The following is a 19,298-nucleotide window of genomic DNA, read 5'->3' as shown; positions in this document are numbered from 1 at the left end:
ATGGGGCCGCTACAAGGTTGGTGGGCAGCTGCAATACTGCCCGGACCCCGTCAATCGCCGCTTGCGGCTATGTTTTACTATCCGCCCCCCCCCCCGTCTTGTTCATCCATGACAAGCGAAATGTTCCACTTAATTAGTAAAAACGCCGAAGCACCGTAGAATGGGCTTCACACATAACACGCGTTCCACTTCTTCCTTTAGCCGAACAACGTCTCTTTTTTTTTTAAATGTATAAAACCGCGGCACACTCAACCACCGCAATGTCGTCCTCGTAGGCTGGCTTTAATTAACAACCCGTGGCGAAGCAAGGAAAGATACGACTTACAGTTTGTCGTCTTCTTTTCCCGAAACCACCGCGATGTCCGTGCAGTTTCCTTCTTCCGTAGTCCATTTCGAGTCAGGCCGTTCCGAACTCCATTAGTCCGCGAGGAGCTCGCTGTTGTTTTTTACTATTAACGTCAGTTTCCAAAGAACGGCGCCTTAGCTTGACGCTCTAACGACTCCCGTCGTCCGCGTCCACATCAGGAAAAATAAAAAAAATCCACCGGGCCACTCTGTTATGTTTAACTGTTTACTTCGACACAAGAACTATTTGGTACAGAATGAGTGTTCATTAGCGGGGGAAAAAAGGTTGAATAAGAAAAGGAGACCGAGAGGTCAAAAAACTGTGCGCTCCATTCTCTCCTTGCCTGACTCCACCCCCTCCTTGCCTGACTCCACCCCCTCCGTACCTGACTCCACCCCTCCTTGTCTGACTCCACCCCCTCCTTGCCTGACTACACCCCCCCCGTTCTTCTCCAACTCGCCTCGCGAGAGTATCAAAAGACAACTGAAAGTGCGCGGTTACTAGGAAGTAACTATTAGTCACCTATTTCCAAATATTAGAAATGAACAAAAAATGAGATCTTGTACATTATTCACAGACCTTGTAATTTAAGGATCAGACAATTAGTGCATTACTGTAAATATGAACTGTAAATCATTGCATGCAAATTAGTCAAACATTTATATTGTAGCGAATTCGGGAAGCAGTCCGGGAGACAGTCGCCATGGTCGGGACGCCAACCCATGTCTCCCGCTCCGCAAGCGACAACGTTAACCAGTCGACTAAAGGGTCCGATCCGTTAGTCAAGGACCAACATATCTACTTATCCATGCACGTTACACTATCTTATATTTTACCAATAAACTGCATTTAGGCTCCTACAGTGGGGTTAAGTGCGGGGGAAATGGTCTGTGTCTTCGCGACACACACACACACACACACACACACACACACACACACACACACACACACACACACACACACAAGACCTTGTACTATGTATTGGTAAATAAGGTTTTCATTTATAGTTCCTATCATGTTAAATGTATTGCTTTGTGATGCACAAAACATCATGATAAAATAAGTTTGCTACATTTACTGAAAAACAGGCAGTGAGCAAATCAGCTAACATAATGTAACGTACATGGATTAGACACGTTGGTCCTTGCCAAACGGGTTGGACCCTTTAGTCGACTGATTAACGCTGTCGTCTGCGGAGTGGGAAACACGGGTTCGCGTCCCGGCTGTGGCGGTTCCCGGGCTGCCCCCCCCCCAATTCCCCACTATAAACTTTGAGGATGAACCTATGTCTCCATGGAGACAACAAATATGTTGCCTTACTTCTTATATATAGATAGGAATAGATTAACTTTGACCAGGTGTGTCGACTTTAACTTTTGTTAATATTTACAGAGGCCAATTATGGTTCACTGAAAAGTAACTTTGGTGGATGTGAAATTATACTATAGTTCAGAATAGGAATTTTTATTGGACAATTAAGTTTGCACATACCAAAAAATATATCGTTGTGTCTCATTAAATTGGATCAAATTAAACAACCAAATTATACACGCTTATTTCAAATTGCAGTATCTGAATACGGATCAATGTTTGCAACAGCCAGGACTGCCACTACGTTTAGTTTAAGCGGTTTTTGAGATATGACATGTGTCAGTTGTAGCGCCCCCTATGGATGAAATTTCACAAAATTTGGTGGGCTTCCAAAGAATGTTGTGGTGATTGTGCTTAACAAGTTTCGTTAAGTTTGAACAATCATATCACAAGATATAGGCAATAGAATCACTATGGATCACACCTTAAATTTTGTTTGACATGTAATTTCGAAATGGAAAGGCATATCAAAATTCTTTTAACAACTTTCTATCAGCATCGTGTGGAGATGATGCAGACCACATTTCATGAGAATCTGATGAACAGCCTCAAACTATTTCATTTTAATTTCACTTGGTTTTTTTTTTTAATGGCGGGACAATTTTGTAGGCGGAAATTTGCGGGAATGTGTGTGTTAGATTCGGGAGCTTTCAATGGATCAGAGGAGAAAATAATTTCTTAAAAATTCCATACAGAGCCCGAGATATGACCCAAAACGTAAATGTACTTATTGTAGTGCCCCCTAGAGGTGTGTTGCGGTACTATCTCTTCTGTAAGATCGTAAACAGGTCTGGAACCTAGATCTACCAAGTTTGGTATCTGTGCAACGTAAAGTTTTTGCTGCCCAGACACTTTTAGGGAAGAAGACGCAGAAACAACAACAACAATAATAATAATATAATAATCCTTATAAAAACAATAGGGTTCCGCAGCTGTCATTGCTTGGACCCCTAATAAATACAACATGTAGTGAGGGGAACAAAGCCAATGAAAAGCAACGCAACAGTAAACAACTTTAACATTGTTTATCAAGGTGGAGCTGGCATTACCTCTTACTATTGGAGTTTAGCAATGAAATGGCTGAGGGAATGAAGGAGTGTTTGTATCTACTGGTTTTGACTACTGGGTATTTGAAGTGGGAACCAAGGTCTGAAACACACCCTCTCTCTCTCTCTCTCTCTCTCTCTCTCTCTCTCTCTCTCTCTCTCTCTCTATATATATATAGGTGCAGGGGGTGGGTGCTGTCAGACAGGATGGATTCTGCTTTCCTTAACATCGGCTTGTTATATAAATCAAACAGACTTTTCTGTTGGGTACCTGTGATACTACTGAAGACCTTGAGCACCTTTGTTAGTGCATTTTTCTGTTTAAGATTGAGAGAGGCATATCAAACGATAAAAGAAAAAGTAATAACTGATTCAATAAAAGATGAACAAGGTCATTAGGGACCTGTCGACAGTGATTTTAACCAGCTTCCTCAGACGAAAAAGGCACTACTGGGGTTTTTTTGCATAGCAAATTGGTATTACAATCACAGTTCAGCTTGTTTGTCAATTACAGCGCCAGAGTACTTGTATGACTCAACAATTTCAACCTCCTGACCATTAATCTTGGTGTTGACCGGGTTGGAGAGATTATGTCTAAAGACAATACACGTCTTTGGTCTATGAGGATAAGGAACAAGCGTTATATGTTGCCTAAATAAGGTATTCAAAATCAAACAGTTCTCACTAACCAATCAAACAGAACCTTGTCTCTTAAGAGAGGTAAACCACATGAGGATCCTTCCCATTCAACACAAACACCATGACGACACCATCAACGTTTTTTTTTCATCTGATATTGCTATTCAGGATCAGAATCAGTAAGTTGAATCTTTTAAGACTGTATGCTGTATATTTTTAGAACTTTGTTGATCTGCACATATTTTTAATGTATTATATGGTGTGTGCGTGTGTGTGTATATATATATATATATATATATATATAAAACCTCTTTGATAACATAAGAATTAATCGTGTAATTGACTGCTCTCTTTTTTACTGCAGTTCATGTAACATCTCTGGGAATTTCCTCCTTTGTGCATCAAGAAAGCGGTCTTAAATCAGTTAATGTTGGTGAAAATGTGACTTTGAGATGTACCCGTGGAAGTAAAGCCCTATATTTTTACTGGTACAAACAAACATTGGGACAGAAACCACAGCTCATATCCACCTTTTGTAGTCATGAGAATGATTATGCCAGTTTACATGATGAATTCAAGGATAATCTGCGTTTTATTGTGGAAACAGGAAATTGTAGTAATCACTTGAAAATCTCAAATTTGAGTCTTTCAGATTCAGCTACTTATTATTGTGCAGGTGGCTATTTCAATGGCTATTCCTATGAACTTGGAAAGGGAATGATTCTCAATGTAAAAGGCTCAGGTTCAGGAATCCAAGCTATCGTCCACCAGCCAGTGTCTGAATGGGTCCAGCCAGGAGACTCTGTGACTCTGAACTGCACCGTGCATACTGAGATCTGTAATGGAGAAGTAAATGTGTACTGGTTCACCAGCTCTGCAAAATCTCATCCTGGAGTTATTTACACCAATGGAGTCAAGAACAGTAAGTGTGAGAGGAGAGCTGAGACAAAAACACTGACCTGTTTCTACAATTTATCGAAGAACAACTTAACTAGTTCTGATGCTGGGACTTATTACTGTGCTGTGGTCTCTTGTGGAGAAATTCTCTTTGGAAATGGGACCAAGATAAGTTTTAAAGGTAAGTCACATTTTGGTAGATGCTTTCTCCTAAATTAAGAGTTTCCTCCTTTATTCAGGGAAAAGGCAAAATATCAAGATTTACTTTAACAAGCAAAACAACTGCAATTTAGCAAAGTATATTGATGGCTTAATCTCCACATGTGCAGAGGAATCTCTCGTCTTGGTGTATTTCATGGGCATGGTGTTAGGATTCACATCGGTTCTGGCTGTTGTCCTGTCTTACTGTGTGCTCAAGATGAGAAGAAGAAAGTGTCGTCATTGCCCAGGTAATTCTTTGTATTTGATCATGTGTAGTCACAGAAAATGGTGTTTCAAGACAACGAGGGATAACAAAGTTGTTTATTCTGTCCATTATTTCAGAGCCAAACTCAACCAAGAATTTTTGCTGCCACTGCTGGAACATAGGGGTGAGTATTTCATATTTAGACAAAGTTTCTCAACTGAATGTATGCACTGATATGCGGAACAATATCTCTGTCCATCAATTTCATTTTTTGGCACATTTTCAAGTTTTATCTTGTTAGTTAACCATCACTTCAAAACATTTTATCCTGTTTGTTAACCATCAAATAAAGATAAAAGCATAAAGCAGCAGAATACATTACTAGTCATAGTAAAGGCCAGCCTACACCGGCACCAGCTGATCCAAGTCAAGTAGGACGTTCCTATTCATTTCAACATAAAACCCCAACACAAATGGCATCTAGCCTTAAGTTGACACTAGTGGCACCAGCTGCTAGTGTCAACTAGTGTCTGTTTTACCTTTTTTTGTACTGGAAATTTCATTCATTTAATAACCTACCTCTTAATTAGTAATCACAATATAAATTCTAGAAATACAAAAAATACATGATACAGTAGAAGGCAGCATGGTGGCACAGTGGTTAGCGTGGTCGCCTCACAGCAAAAAGGTCCTAGGTTTGAACCCTGGGGTTGTCCAACCTTGGGGGTCATCCTGGTGATCCTCTGTGTGGAGTTTGCATGTTTTCCCTGTGTCTGCGTGGGTTTCCTCCAGGTGCTCCAGTTTCCTCCCACAGTCCAAAGACATGTAGGTCAGGTGAATCAGCTTTACTAAATTGTCCCTAGGTGTCAATGTGTTGGCCCTGTGATGGACTGGTGGCCTGTCCAGGGTGTTTCCCGACTGTCGCTCAATGACTGTTGGGATACGCTCCAGCATCCCACAACCTTGATTAGGATAAGCGGTTTGGATAATGGATGGATGGATGGATGATACAGTAGAGTAAACATAAAAATAATTCTTTAATTTATATGAACTATGTTAATCCATCTGTTCGAACAAATGAACATTGCTAAAAGATAAAAGCTCACTCCACCATTGTTACTTTTGACTATAGTCTTTTCCGTTTCTGTGAACGAGTTGGTAGCAACTTCAATATTATCTTCATTTGCATTCACCCTTTTTTTAGTTTCTTCCACCTGTTCAGTCAGCACTGAAAGGGAAGTTTGGACCCAAGTCAGCTTGGTAGAGATTGTAACAGTTACAAATTTTTTTTTTGGTTTTTGAGATATAAGGTCACATGTTCCACTTTTGATGTGGAAGGATGGCGGCGCAAACTCACGTTTGCAGTGGCCTCACCCAGTGCCGGTGTGTAAAAATGGCGGCGCCAACTTACGTTTGCGGCGTTCTCACCCAGTGCCGTCCATGCAGTGTCTTTGCCCACATCTGCATCTGAGTTTGTGTCTTCATATGATGGCTGGTAGAGATGGCACTGGATCGGCTGGGGCAGCTTGGTCTGCTGCATCCTGTGGGCCTGGGTACCGCAGCCCTACCCAGAGCTGTGCCCGAACAGGAAACACCAACGGTGGTCTGACAGGACGCGGAAATGGGGCAGGCTAAGCTAACTGCTAGTCCATGCAGACAGGCAGTTCCGATAACACCGAGGGCAGTCTGGCGGTGGCCTCACTTGGCGTTGACTGTGTTTTTGGTGTCGTCATGTGGAGTGCGGGAAGGTGTGTTGAGGGTGTCTTGCTGGGAGAGCTAGCGTTGGATCAGCTGGAGGGGCCTGGTCTGCTGCGTTCGGTGGGCCCCAGGACCACAGCCCTGCCCGGAGCTGTGCCTGAAAGGGAAACACTGAGGGCAGTCTGACAGGATGCGGAAGTGGGGCAGGCTATAAGCTAACTGCTAGCTCATGCAGACCGGCATTTCCGACAGTCATCCTAGCGAGCATTCGCTCTATTGGACAGTAAAAAAAATTGTTTTTTTTTTATATGTTGGATGTATTTATTTTTGTAGTTTTTATAGTTCGGATATATGTGTTGTATGTTTTGGATATGTGTTCTTGTCTTTGTGTTGCACTGCTGTGGGCTGGGGGAAACGATATAACATTTCATTTCATGTATGCAAGCAGATGACATGAAATGCCAAACAAATGTCCCTGATTCCTGATTTTGTGCATGAGGTACACACAGGGGCGCACGTCTCTATTTTGGGGTACCAACCCAAGCTAAGACTTTGGGTCCATGGTTTCTTAACCTTTTGTTTCTTACAACAAGCCAAAGTAGATGAAGAAGGCGAAGTGTTTAAATAGCACTTTTCTTAAAACTATTATAAAGCACCTTAAATGATACTACATGCATAAACCCCACACACCTTCTTTCATTCTGTCTACATATATGTCTGTACCACTGAAGATGCACTTCTTACTTTAACTTCCCATATAATTCTTGAAATAATTTTCCAATTTAAGAAGGTACTTTTCATTATTAATATATTTTGTATTATAGGCTATATTCTTGTTCTACTTTTTATTTTATTTTACCTTTTTGCAATTTTGTGCGCTATTAGGATATGAACACTTCATTTTGTTTTTAGCAATCTGTCGTCTAGCTATCCGTCAGGTTTACAAAACACAGAACAGTGGCGGAATGTATTTTCCATGGAGTGACAGCTTGTTATTTAAACCAGACACTGAGCAAAACAACTTTCCTTTGAAAAGTTATATATTATAGGTGATCAGACAATCAGCTCTACGATTACTGTTAATTCATATTGGTGTTCATATAGGTAATGAACAGACAAGTGGACACAAGTATAGGCTGCTAGATGGTGCAGCATGAAGCCTGAGCCTTTATGGTTCTAAGTTGTGGTGCATATATGATTATAAAGAGCATTTCTACGAAGTATTTTTGTGAAAGCTGTGCACCACGCACAAAGAAAATCGATCAGAGGCCGAAACTAAATTTAACTTGGTTTGAGAATTGAAAAACAATGACGGTCCAACTTACTTGTGATGGAAGTCCATGGTATTGGGGGCAGTCTAAAAAGGCACTCTGATACGAAGTAATATCCTTTATTAAATCATTAAACCAATGTGTATCGACTCAGAGAGTCTTCGTCACGGTATAAGGACTAATGACGACAGGTGTGCAATTTAAAACTCATGAGGTGGTCATGTACCTAGGTCACATGGCATGTAGATACTGCCCCTTGAAGAGACAAAATACAAAACAACCATGACAACAACAATACAAACTAGATATAAACTGTAAACAACCTCACACATACAATGGCAGAAAGGGAAATGATAAGAGTGAAGATCAAATCACAAATTCATAACGTAAAAGTAAGGGCAATCTAACAAAGATACACGATAGAAGTCTCTGTGGTGCAATTGGTTAGCATGTTCAGCTGTTAACCAAAGATATGCGATAGTGTAGAAGAAAGGCACCCTTATAGCACCCTATCATTTGAAAATACTCATCGTAGACGAACCCTCAATCTACTCCTACTACTACTACTTTCGCCTGCTCCCGTTAGGAGTCGCCACAGCGGATCATCCGTTTCCATCTCTTCCTTTCCTCTTCATCTTCCTCTGTCACACCAGCCACCTGCATGTCCTCCCTCACCACATCCATAAACCTCCTCTTTGGCCTTCCTCCTTTCCTCTTCCCTGACAGCTCCAAATTCAGTGTCCTTCTCCCAATATACCCAGCATCTCTCCTCCACACATGTCCAAGCCATCTTAATCTTGCCTCTCTTGCTTTGTCTCCAAACTGTCCAACTTGAGTGGTTCCTCTAATATAATCGTTCCTAATCCTGTCCTTCTCCGTCACTCCCAATGAAAATCTTAGCATCTTCAACTCTGCCACCTCCAGCTCCGCGTCCTGTCTTTTCGTCAGTGCCACTGTCTCCAAACCATATAACATAGCTGGTCTCACAACCATCTTGTAAACCTTCACTTTAACTCTTGCTGGTACTCTTCTGTCACAAATCACTCCTTGACACTCTTCTCCTCCCACTCCACCCTGCCTGCACTCTCTTCTTCACCTCTCTTCTGCACTCCCCCGTTACTTTGGACAGTTGACCCCAAGTATTAAACTCATATGCCTTTCTCCCCTCTACTCCTTGCATCCTGACCATTCCACTGTCCTCCCTCTCGTTCACACATAGGTATTCCACATTGCTCCTACTGACTTTCATTCCTCTTCTCTCCAGTGCATACCTCCACCTCTCCAGGCTCTCCTCAACCTGCACCCTACTCTTGCTACAGAACACAATGTCACCCGCAGACATCATAGTCCACGAGACTCTTGCCTGATTTCGTCCGTCAACCTGTCCATCACCATTGCAAACAAGAAAGGGCTCAGAGCCAATCCTTGATGTAATCCCACCTCAACCTTGCACCCATCTGTCATTCCAACCACACACCTCACCACTGTCATACTGCCCTCATACATATCATAGCCTGCACCACTCCTACATACTTTTCTGCACCTCCCAACTTCCTCATACAATACCACACCTCCTCTCTCGGCACCCTGTCATATGCTTTCTCTAAATCCACAAAGACACAATGTAACTCCTTCTGACCTTCTCTATACTTCTCAGCCAACATTCTTAAAGCAAACATCACATCTGTGGTGCTCTTTCGTGGCATGAAAACATACTGCTGCTCGCAAATCGTCACCTCTCCTCTTAACCTAGCTTCTATTACTTTTTCCCATCTTTTCATGCTGTGACCAGTCAACCTTATACCTCTGTAGTTGCTACAGTTCTGCATATCGCCCTTATTCTTGAAAATTGGTACCAGTATGCTTCTTCTCCACTCAGGCATCCTCTCACTTTCCAAGATTGTGTTAAAAAACTAATTAAAAACTCCACTGCCATCTCTCCTAAACACATCCATGCCTCCACAGGTATGTCATCGGGACTAACCACTCTTCATAGCTGCCCTCACTTCCTCCTTGCTAATCCACCGCACTTCCTGATTCACTATCCCCACATCAACCAACCTTCTCTCTCTCTCTCATTTTCTTCATTCATCAGCCCCTCAAAGTACTCCTTCCACCTTTTCAGCACACTCTCCTCGCTTGTCAGCACATTTCCATCTCTATCCTTGATCGCCCTAACCTGCTGCACATCGTTCCCAGCTTGGTCCCTCTGTCTAGCGAATTGGTACAAGTCCTTTTCTCCTTCTGCAGATTCTAACCTCTCATACAACTCACCATACGCCTTTTCCACCTCATTATGGCAGCAATACAGATGGCAAACAGGGTGGGTGCAATGATGCATCCCTGTTTGACCTGTTTCCACAGTGAAGGGCTCTGACTCAGAGCTGCTGTCTCTGTTTCTGAGCACTGTGGCTGACATGCTGTGATGTAGAAGCCTCAATATTCTGATGTATTGGTCAGGGCAGCCATATCTTAATAGAATGCTCCACAGAGCCTGGCGGTCTACTGAGTCAAAGGCCTTTGTCAGGTGTATGAAAGCCATTTATAAATTCTGCCTTTGTTCACGGCATTTTTCCTGAAGTTGGCATACTGTAAATATCATGTCTTCTGTACCTTTGGATAGGCGGAAGCCACACGGGTTCTGGAAATACTTCCTCAGCCAGTGGTAGCAGTCAGTTTGCAAGGACACAAGCAAGGACTTTGCTTGTTGTTGACAGGAGTGAGATGTCTCTGTATGTCTGTGAATGTTCTCATTCATCCAGGTCATGGTTATCCAAAGGAGTTGAATCAAGTGTAACTGGACTTGGTATATATCCGTGAAAACGTTTCGCCTCTCATCCAAGAGGCTTCCTCAGTTTGTGCCTTCCTGTCTAGATGAAGCTAGTCTGACTGGCTGGTGATGAGACTCAGAATATATCCTCTTTGGAGTCGTTATCAGAGCTATAGATTTCCATGGCTCTTTGTGTCCCGATGTTTACCAACGCCCGTCGCTAACAGAGCCATAGATATGAGTGGCTCTTTTGTGTACTGATGTTTGGCCACGCCCGTCGTTATCGGAGCTATTGATATGCGTGGCTCTCCTGTGCTCCGATGTCCAGCCGCGCCCGTCGCCATCGGAGCTGTTGATTTGCATTTGTTTAGCAGCGACGGTTGTTGGGGGTGTTAGTTCCGACTTCATTGTTCAGTGGTCACGAGAGTGGTTGGAGCCGTTAGTGACCGACTGTTGTTCTTGGAGGCTAGGCTTCTTGAGTCTCCTGGGTAGAGATGAAAGGACGGCATTGTAAGTGGGAGATAGGTGGTGTCGCAGACCTCCTCCTCTGTTGAGGGATGGTTTTTCCAGTTTCACATAGATAGCTTCCTTCCCCCTCTTTCAAACCATCTATCTTCTCTGTCCAAAATGTGTGCGTTGCTGTCCTCGAAGGAGTGTGTCTTCTCCTTTAGGTGCAGATAGACTGCTGAGTCTTGTCCTGAGGAGTCTGGCCTTCTGTGTTGGGCCATTCGTTTGTGTAGTGGTTGTTTGGTTTCTTCTATGTATAGGTCAGTGCAATCCTCATTGCATTGTATGGCATACACCAGATTGCTTTTTGGGTGTGTGGTACACGATCTTTGGGATGAACCAGTCTTTGTTGGAATGTGTTGCTGGGTTTGAAGTATACCGGGATGCGGTGTTTGTTGAAAATTCTCCTGAGTTTCTCAGAGACCCCAGAAACATACGGGATGACTGTGCTATTCCTTTTGTTCCTTTTCTCCTCGTCGCTCACCTGGTTGGTCTTTTTGGAATGTGTTGCACTTTTCACAAAGGTCCAACTGGGGTAGCCGCAGGTTTTTAAAGCACCCCTCAGGTGTTTGTGTTCTTCTCGTTGGGCCTGAGTGCTGCTGGGCACATTGTCAGCTCTGTGTTGCAGAGTTCTGATGACGCTCAGTTTGTGTACCAGAGGGTGGTGTGAGTCGAAGAGTAGATATTGGTCTGTGTGTGTAGGTTCCCTGTAAACCCCAATGTGGAGGCTCCTGTCTTCCCCAGTGTGGACGTCACAGTCCAAGAAGGGCAAACTGTTGTTCTTTACGTATTGCCTTGTGAACTTAATGTTCTTGTCCACTGAGTTGATGTGTTTGGTAAACGCTTGCACCTCTTGTGTTTGGATTTTGACCCATGTGTCGTCCACATATCTGAACCAGTGGCTCGGAGGTGTTCCTCTGCAGGAGTTCAGGGCCCTGTGTTCTACCTCTTCCATATATAAGTTGGCCACAATGGGCGATACTGGTGAGCCCATTGCACAGCTGTGTTTCTGTCTGTAAAACTGGCCCCTGAATTGGAAATATGTAGTGTTCCGGCAAAGGTCCAGTAGTTGGCAAATCTGGTCTGGGCTGAGGTTGGTCTTATTGTGGAGGGTGTCGTCCCGTAGCAAATGTTGCCTCGCAGTTTCCAAAGCCTCCAGGGTTGGGATGCAGGTGAATAATGTGGTCACGTCGTAGGATACCATGGTTTCATCCAGTTCCAGTTTTACGCCTTGGACCTTGTCCACGAAGACAATGGAGTTTTGGATATGGTGAGGTGTTTCGCCCACTAAACGGGTCAAGATATTTGGCAATGTTGTACGTGACCGAGTTTATGCTGCTGACGATGGGCCTGAGGGGGGCTCCATCTTTATGGATCTTAGGGAGTCCATATATGCATGGAATGTTATCTTGTGGGTCGAGATGGTGATATTGTATCCGATCAATGCTTCCTCCTTTCTGTAGTTTCTGTAGGTACTCCATTATTCTCTTCTTGTAACCACTAGTAGGATTGCGTCTCAGAGGTTCATAGGTGTCGGTGTCGCTGAGTAATGACGTGATCTTGATGTGGTAGTCTGTTGTGTTGAGGATAACCGTGCATCTCCCCTTATCTGCTGGAAGGATAGTGATGTTTTCATCCTTGCTCAGGGCTGTCACGGCTTTCCTTCCCTCCATGGTTAGGTTGGAAGGAGGGAGTTTCGCATTGGACAGAGCTGCTGATACCTTTAACCTAAGCTGTTCTGCCTCGGTTTCCGTTAGCTTGTTTTTCCTTATGGCTGATTCTGTGAATGTGATGAGGTCAACTATAGGTACTTGTTTGGGTGTCATGGCGAAGTTCAGTCCTTTGGCTAAGATCTCCTTCTCTGATTGGGAAAGTACCTTGTCCGACAGATTCTTGATCCATCTGTTCTGCGTTCTGTTTTGTGTGGGATGTTCTGTCTTTTGTCTCCAGGTAAGTATATCTGCTTGGCTAGCATTGTTGGTTCGTCGCTGTAAGTTTTGAAACTTCCTTGTCTGCCTTTCTTTGGTTTTGTGGTGTTGAGATAGTTGGGCTTTCTTGGTGAAATCAGTGATCCTCTCCAAGACTGCACCAGACAAGTGGGATGTCATTTGCTGGAGTAGTTGGTCAGATTTCTCCTTCAGCCCTTCAATAGTGAAATGGACCTGTCTCACTGTTTCATTCAAGAGTTGATTCTGTGCCTTCTCTATGATTCTGTCTGCTCTATGTCCTGTCATTGTGGTACACAGGCGCAGGCTAGTGGGTATGAGCATGTGTTGTCTGCATCTCAGATTGAATCGCAAGTGGTTTCTGTAGTCTGCAATCTTCCGAGCCATCCTCTCATATTCCCTCACCATTTTAAGGGTGTCAGACCCAAATTGTTCTGCAACATGTCTGTGAATGTTCTTATTCATCCAGGTCATGGTTATCCAAAGGAGTTGAATCAAGTGCAACTGGACTTGGTATATATCCGTGAAAACGTTTCGCCTCTCATCCGAGAGGCTTCCTCAGTTCGGCTGGTGAAGACACTCAGAATTTATCCTCTTTGGAGTTGTTATCAGAGCTATAGATGTCCATGGCTCTTTGTGTCCCGATGTTTACCAACGCCTGTCGCTAACAGAGCCACAGATATGAGTGGCTCTTTTGTGTACCGATGTTTGGCCGCGCCCGTCGCCATCAGAGCTGTTGATTTGCATTTGTTTAGCAGCGACGGTCATTGCCTCTGTAGTTTTCACATTCCGTCTTGTCCCCTTTCTTGAATATGGCCACTATTAGAGCATCCCTGAGGTCTGAGGTAAGTTCTTTTTCCCAGACCTTGAGGAGGAGAGTGTGGATGTGGTACAGGAGCTCTGGTCCACCTTCCTTTAAGATCTCAGCTAGGATTGCATCTGGATCGGCAACCTTGTTGTTTTTAAGGCTCCTGATGGCATCTTGAACCTGTGTCATGGTGAGAGATTCCCCAATGTCTTCTGTGATGGGACTCTGGGGAATATGGCTGGCAATGTCTGGTTAAGCTGTGCTGTTGTGATTGAGGAGTTCCTGGAAGTGCTCCTTCCATCGAGTTATTTGACTTGCCACTCTACTTATGTACCGGTGAGTGCTGACCTTAAAAGAGCACATTCCAGCTGAAAAAAATAAAATGACACAAGATGATATGAATTAAGGAAAAATCACATTCAAGGCTGAACAGGTGATGACAACTTAAAACTTCAACCAATAAAAGATTTTATGAATTGTTTATATTATTCTGATGCAAACAATATTAAGATGCTGTTATTGTGGGGTACTTTTTAATTCTCTTAACAGAACCAGGATGCAGACAACCTCCAGTATGCAGCTGTAAATATAAAGACCAACAGGCCAAGCAGAGGGACAAACAGCAATGAGCAGTGTGTGTACACCACCAGTGTGTACTCCAGTTCAAGACAGTAGACCAAGGCATGTTTTTCTGCACTTGATTGTTAAGCACTTGTTACAATGTAACTGGTTGATTTTGGAATGATTTTAAAACTTCCCCGATTGCATTTATATACCACAAATGGATTGCAATTATATACCACTTTTTTTCCAAAGTGCTTTACAATTAATGTCTCACATTTTACCCACGCACACACACAAACATTCATACGCCGATGTGTTGTAAACCATGCAAGGTAACAACCAGCTCATCAGGAGCAGTTTGGGGTTGGGTGTCTTGTTTGCTCATTTTTATTTTTTCAGAACTGCCTTTGCTCAAAGTACCTACATGATGAATAAAAACCCTTCCTTTGCCTCAACTGCTTAGAAGTGATATGTATTGTACAGGGGAAATAAGAGGGCTGACTACAGCCTGGACCAGGAGTAAACCACCTAACCACCTGAGTGCAATGTGTTTATGGTTATTTTTTCTCATACCAAGTTATTTCTGCAGTTTGGCAGTCAGAAGGAAGCTTGTCATCATACCGACCAAATACAGACATACACTTTCTCATAAAAACACCCTAAAAGACCTATGAGGGTAAAAAAACAATCCTTTGTTTTTTGGCTGTGCGATATGTCCAAAATCTCATATTGTGGGAGTGCAGGAATGAGGAGACGGAGAGATCGAGTCGAGTCAATTCCGTTTATTCGCCACACAAAATGACACTGATACAGCACAATCTCTCGTGGCAACCAGCTAACCGCTAGGCTGCTGCAAACATGGCTCCACCCCGGAAACTCTAAGCAGTGCCTACATCAGCAGCACTCTGAATGTCTGTCTTAAAGGAGCAGCAGCCCCTGGTGAATCTAACCTCAATTTTATATCACCCCAATATCACGATATAGGTCATTCATATCACGATAACGATACATATCACAATATAGCACATTTTCTGTAAATTCAATGAAGAAATAGTTTATATAAAATTACCACATGGAAAGGCCTATTTCTTTATACATTTTGAATTATATACTCGACAAATAAAAGGTACTTACCCATATTTGATTATTTTCTTTGATTTAGAAACTTTGCACAAATTTTCAACCAAGCATGTAAAAAAATATAAAATGTTAATGTATAAAATATAAAAAGGTAAATAGAAAACACTTTTCAACCGTGTTGTGTAGGTGGTAAAAGAGGCTAGTGGTGTTTGAGTCTGTTGTGGGGACCGGCGAGCAGCACATTTTGCAAAGTACAGTTTTCTGGTCCATGTCAGACTTTTCATACCCAAACCACATCCATACGATAGAAGTAGGCCATCTTTTAGGTACAAGCTCCTCATTTTGTCCTGGCTGGTCAGAGTCCTTCTGTTTGGAATTACCCCATTATGCGTTACATTCACTGTCCTGCATGTTTGTTTGTATTGCAAATTTCCTGCCTGCGTCCGTGCCATGCAAAGAGCAGAAAGGGTCATCCAAATGATGAAAAATGTTGCCGTTAAGAGTGTGATTTGAGACACAATGAAATAAATGACAGATTAATATGAAATGATAGAAGTTTTCTATCATCACACAATATATATTGTCATATCACACAGCCCTGTGACAATGATGGTGTGAGATACAGTGATGGGGGGGGGGTACAGAATGCTACAGGGATGCACGATACTGGGTTTTTGTGGACAGACGATATGACCATATTTCCCAACTAACTTTGGCTGATTGCCGATACTGATACTGATATATGCATCTATTTTTTCCCCACCTAACTGCAGAGAAAATCAAGTGTCTCCTGTAGTGGACTGAACTGATGCTGCTACACTGACCAAGGGAGCTGCGTGCACCCGCACCGGCATCCCGCTACTGGTCTCTCTTTTACGGGTCTAGTATTATTTTTTTCTCTCCAAGTGTGGTTATGTGGCTCTCCAATGGGTAAAAACTACATAGAACTGTGTAAAAATCGAGTATAATCTGTTTAGAAATGATTAAAATAAAAACCTAATTGCACCAGAGGCAATGGGATGCAGCAATGCAACCTTGTGGGTTTGTTTCATTTCACATTAAAATGTTAAATCAATCAAATCTATGTGTGTCCATGATCCTGTAGTTAAATGATCTAGTTAATTAATTCAGTACCAGTTGAAGCATTTGCCACTTAATGTACCCATTTTCCAAAGTAAACTAAATGAAATCTCCTCAGAAAACATGGCTAGCACACAACCACATGCACCATAGACACAATTGGTGTTGCAGGTACAAAACCCGTTCCACTCTTTCCACGTGACACACCGCATCTGTACCCGGTCAACGGTTTGCATCGTGTGTGCATAATTAAAGCGTCATCTTATCAGCTTGTCATATCAGTACTTTGGGCTGATGCCAATACTTCATTTTAAAGCCATTATCCGCCTATACTGATGTAGTGCCGACATCATCGTACATCCCTGCAGTGAATGTTTCCACTGATGGAAATTTAAGTTGAGCAGATCATGAACACAGGAAGGCTGGCCTGCATCCTCAAACACATTGTCTCAAGCAGCTTCAAATGGACAGAGATGTTCATAAGATGCATCTATTCACATTCATAAATGTGAGCTTTTCCTAATCTTGTGACGTGATCCATATTGTAATGAACTTTATATAGCATATATCTATTACCAGAGAACAGACCACATGGCTAACATTCACCAGATCTACGATATAAATAGACCTCACTCTTGACTCTGTGCTTCTTGTCTCTTTCTGCATCTCTTCACTGTGGTTTGTTATCGAGACTGTCTCTATGCTGAGGTGTTTTCACCTTTGCTATATGCATTATGCTTTACACCTAAAAGCTGCTTCAATCTCTGTGGTTTTAAAGTAAGGTGTAGGCTAAGAGAAGTATGCGTTCTCGCCCACATATCTTTCTTACCATTATAGTACCCAAAACAAAGACCGTGCCACATGTGACAAAAACGTCACTGAGTATCCACATTAAGCTACTCATCTGATCATCATTTAAGAAACTGACCACACTCACAGATTTAAGGTAACTTTCTATCATGTTCCACGGGCCTGATTAAGTTATATTGGATATTTCATGAGAACTTGTATTCAGTCCTTGATATTTTAATGACATTTGTCTTTCGGATGAGAGCGTGTTTTTTTTTTTAAGTCTAGATTTGGTAAATAGTTGTTAATTTTACCAAATATGATTGAAATTGCCCTAAATCAGACACGCAACATCTGAATTTAGTGTGTCTTTTCTGCATTTAGTGTGTATTTTCCTTAATCACTGCTAAATACATACTATGCTATGCATTGCTAAATTTTTTCTGTTGTCTCTTCCTTAGCTTGCTTCTTCTTCTTTCGGCTTATTCCCTGTTTCTCAGGGGTCGCCACAGAGGATTTTACAGTTTCCATTGGTACCTTGTGAGGGCACAGCATCAACGGTGGCCATTGTTAACCCGGGCCGTTGACTGATCTGGTATGGTCTTGTCAATCTGTATAATGATTTGGCAAAGTTTTACGCCGGATGCCCTTCCTGACACTACCACTAATCCTACGGACGGAGCCACAGGTAAAGGGGCTGGATGTCATTCCAGTATTCATGGACTTGCGCCAATGCCTGCCTTCCTTAGCTTGCTTGTTTACCTTTTTTCAGTCTTGTTTATGCTGACTGAAAGTTTATAATTTTGGGCTGTTAATTAGGTCAAGTATTCTTATATTTTGTTTGTTATGATAATTTAAAGCGATATTGTATAATTTTCTTATTCATTTATTAAGATGTGGCGCGTTAACACAACAAAGTGAGACATCTGGCGCTTCAATACACCGCTTAACACCGCTGCTATCGCCTCATGTGGCCTGGTGCGACAAGCCTGGGCAGTACTGTCACAATACCAGCAAACATGATCCTTTATTCGTGCACAGGAAATGACGCTCGCTATGAGGCATAATAAAAGGGAAAGCGTGATTTTAGATGTGTTTTTCTTCAGCAGTGGCTTGTCGGTGGTACAGGTACAGCAAAATACATGTGGACCATTGCTAAGGAAAAAACATCTAAAATCTTGCGTCAACTTTTTCATGCCTCATAACGAGCATAATTTCAGGTGCACAAGGAACCGATTACATCTCATTTGTTAAACTAATAGAAGAATGACAAAATGTTGTTTTAAATGTTTTACCATTGCTTGTAAATTTAGTCAAGTGCTTTGTCTTTTTATACACAAAGATTTGGCCCCTATTCCAAACCTAACATTGAAAAGAATACACTCACATGCACACAATAAAAGAGTAACCCTCCGCAACCTTAACCAGGGTTCATATCCAAACAGGGTCAACTAGATCCCAACCCAAACCTCTCCCAGCCTAACCTGGGTCCATAAAACCTGCCCCAACAAGACACCTCAGTACACTGACACACTCACACAAGTTGTACAAAATGTACTGCCTTACTATCTACGGATTAGTAATAGATGCTCTGTGACTGTGGGTGTTCACTGTCGCTTGTGTAAATTATTATAGAGACCGTTTCTGGTTGAATAAGAGGTTAAGCGAGACAGGGATGGGAAAATTCAGAATGGTTTAAGATCATAATTACTTTTGTTGGGCAATAAAGTTTGGATAAAACAAAAATATAGATGTTTATCATTAAAATAGCAATTTAAACTGAAGACTTCATTATATTATATGTAATTACATATTATTACATAACATTATATGAATATTATATGAATAATAATTAATATGAATATTTACAAGGCCAGGATTGTCACTTTGAGGATAAGGCTCATGTGTTCTATGCTGCCTAAATAACGTAATCAAAGTCAAACAGTTCTCACTAACCAATCAAATAGAACCTTGTGTCTTAAGAGAGACGAGCTACTGAAGACCTTTCCCATTCAACACAAAAACCATGATGACATCTTTAAAGTTTGTTTTTCTTCAAATTTCTCTATTCTCGCTGAGA

General features: G+C 42.2%; 1 protein-coding gene across 1 annotated transcript; it reads left to right on the top strand.

Moving 5' to 3' along the window:
• LOC130130456 (uncharacterized) lies at positions 1-14,380 on the top strand. The gene is made up of 5 exons (XM_056300165.1): positions 1-16; positions 3,767-4,480; positions 4,629-4,748; positions 4,843-4,889; positions 14,255-14,380. Exons 1-5 carry the CDS (start codon positions 1-3, stop codon positions 14,378-14,380), a joined length of 1,023 nt encoding a protein of 340 aa, XP_056156140.1.
• Positions 14,381-19,298: the final 4,918 nt, after the last annotated feature.

This window comes from Lampris incognitus, chromosome 20 (assembly GCF_029633865.1).
Source record: "Lampris incognitus isolate fLamInc1 chromosome 20, fLamInc1.hap2, whole genome shotgun sequence".
Taxonomy (NCBI): Eukaryota; Metazoa; Chordata; class Actinopteri; order Lampriformes; family Lampridae; genus Lampris; species Lampris incognitus.
The sequence above is the reverse complement of the archived record's forward strand: the minus strand, read 5'-3'. Positions and strand labels throughout refer to the sequence as shown.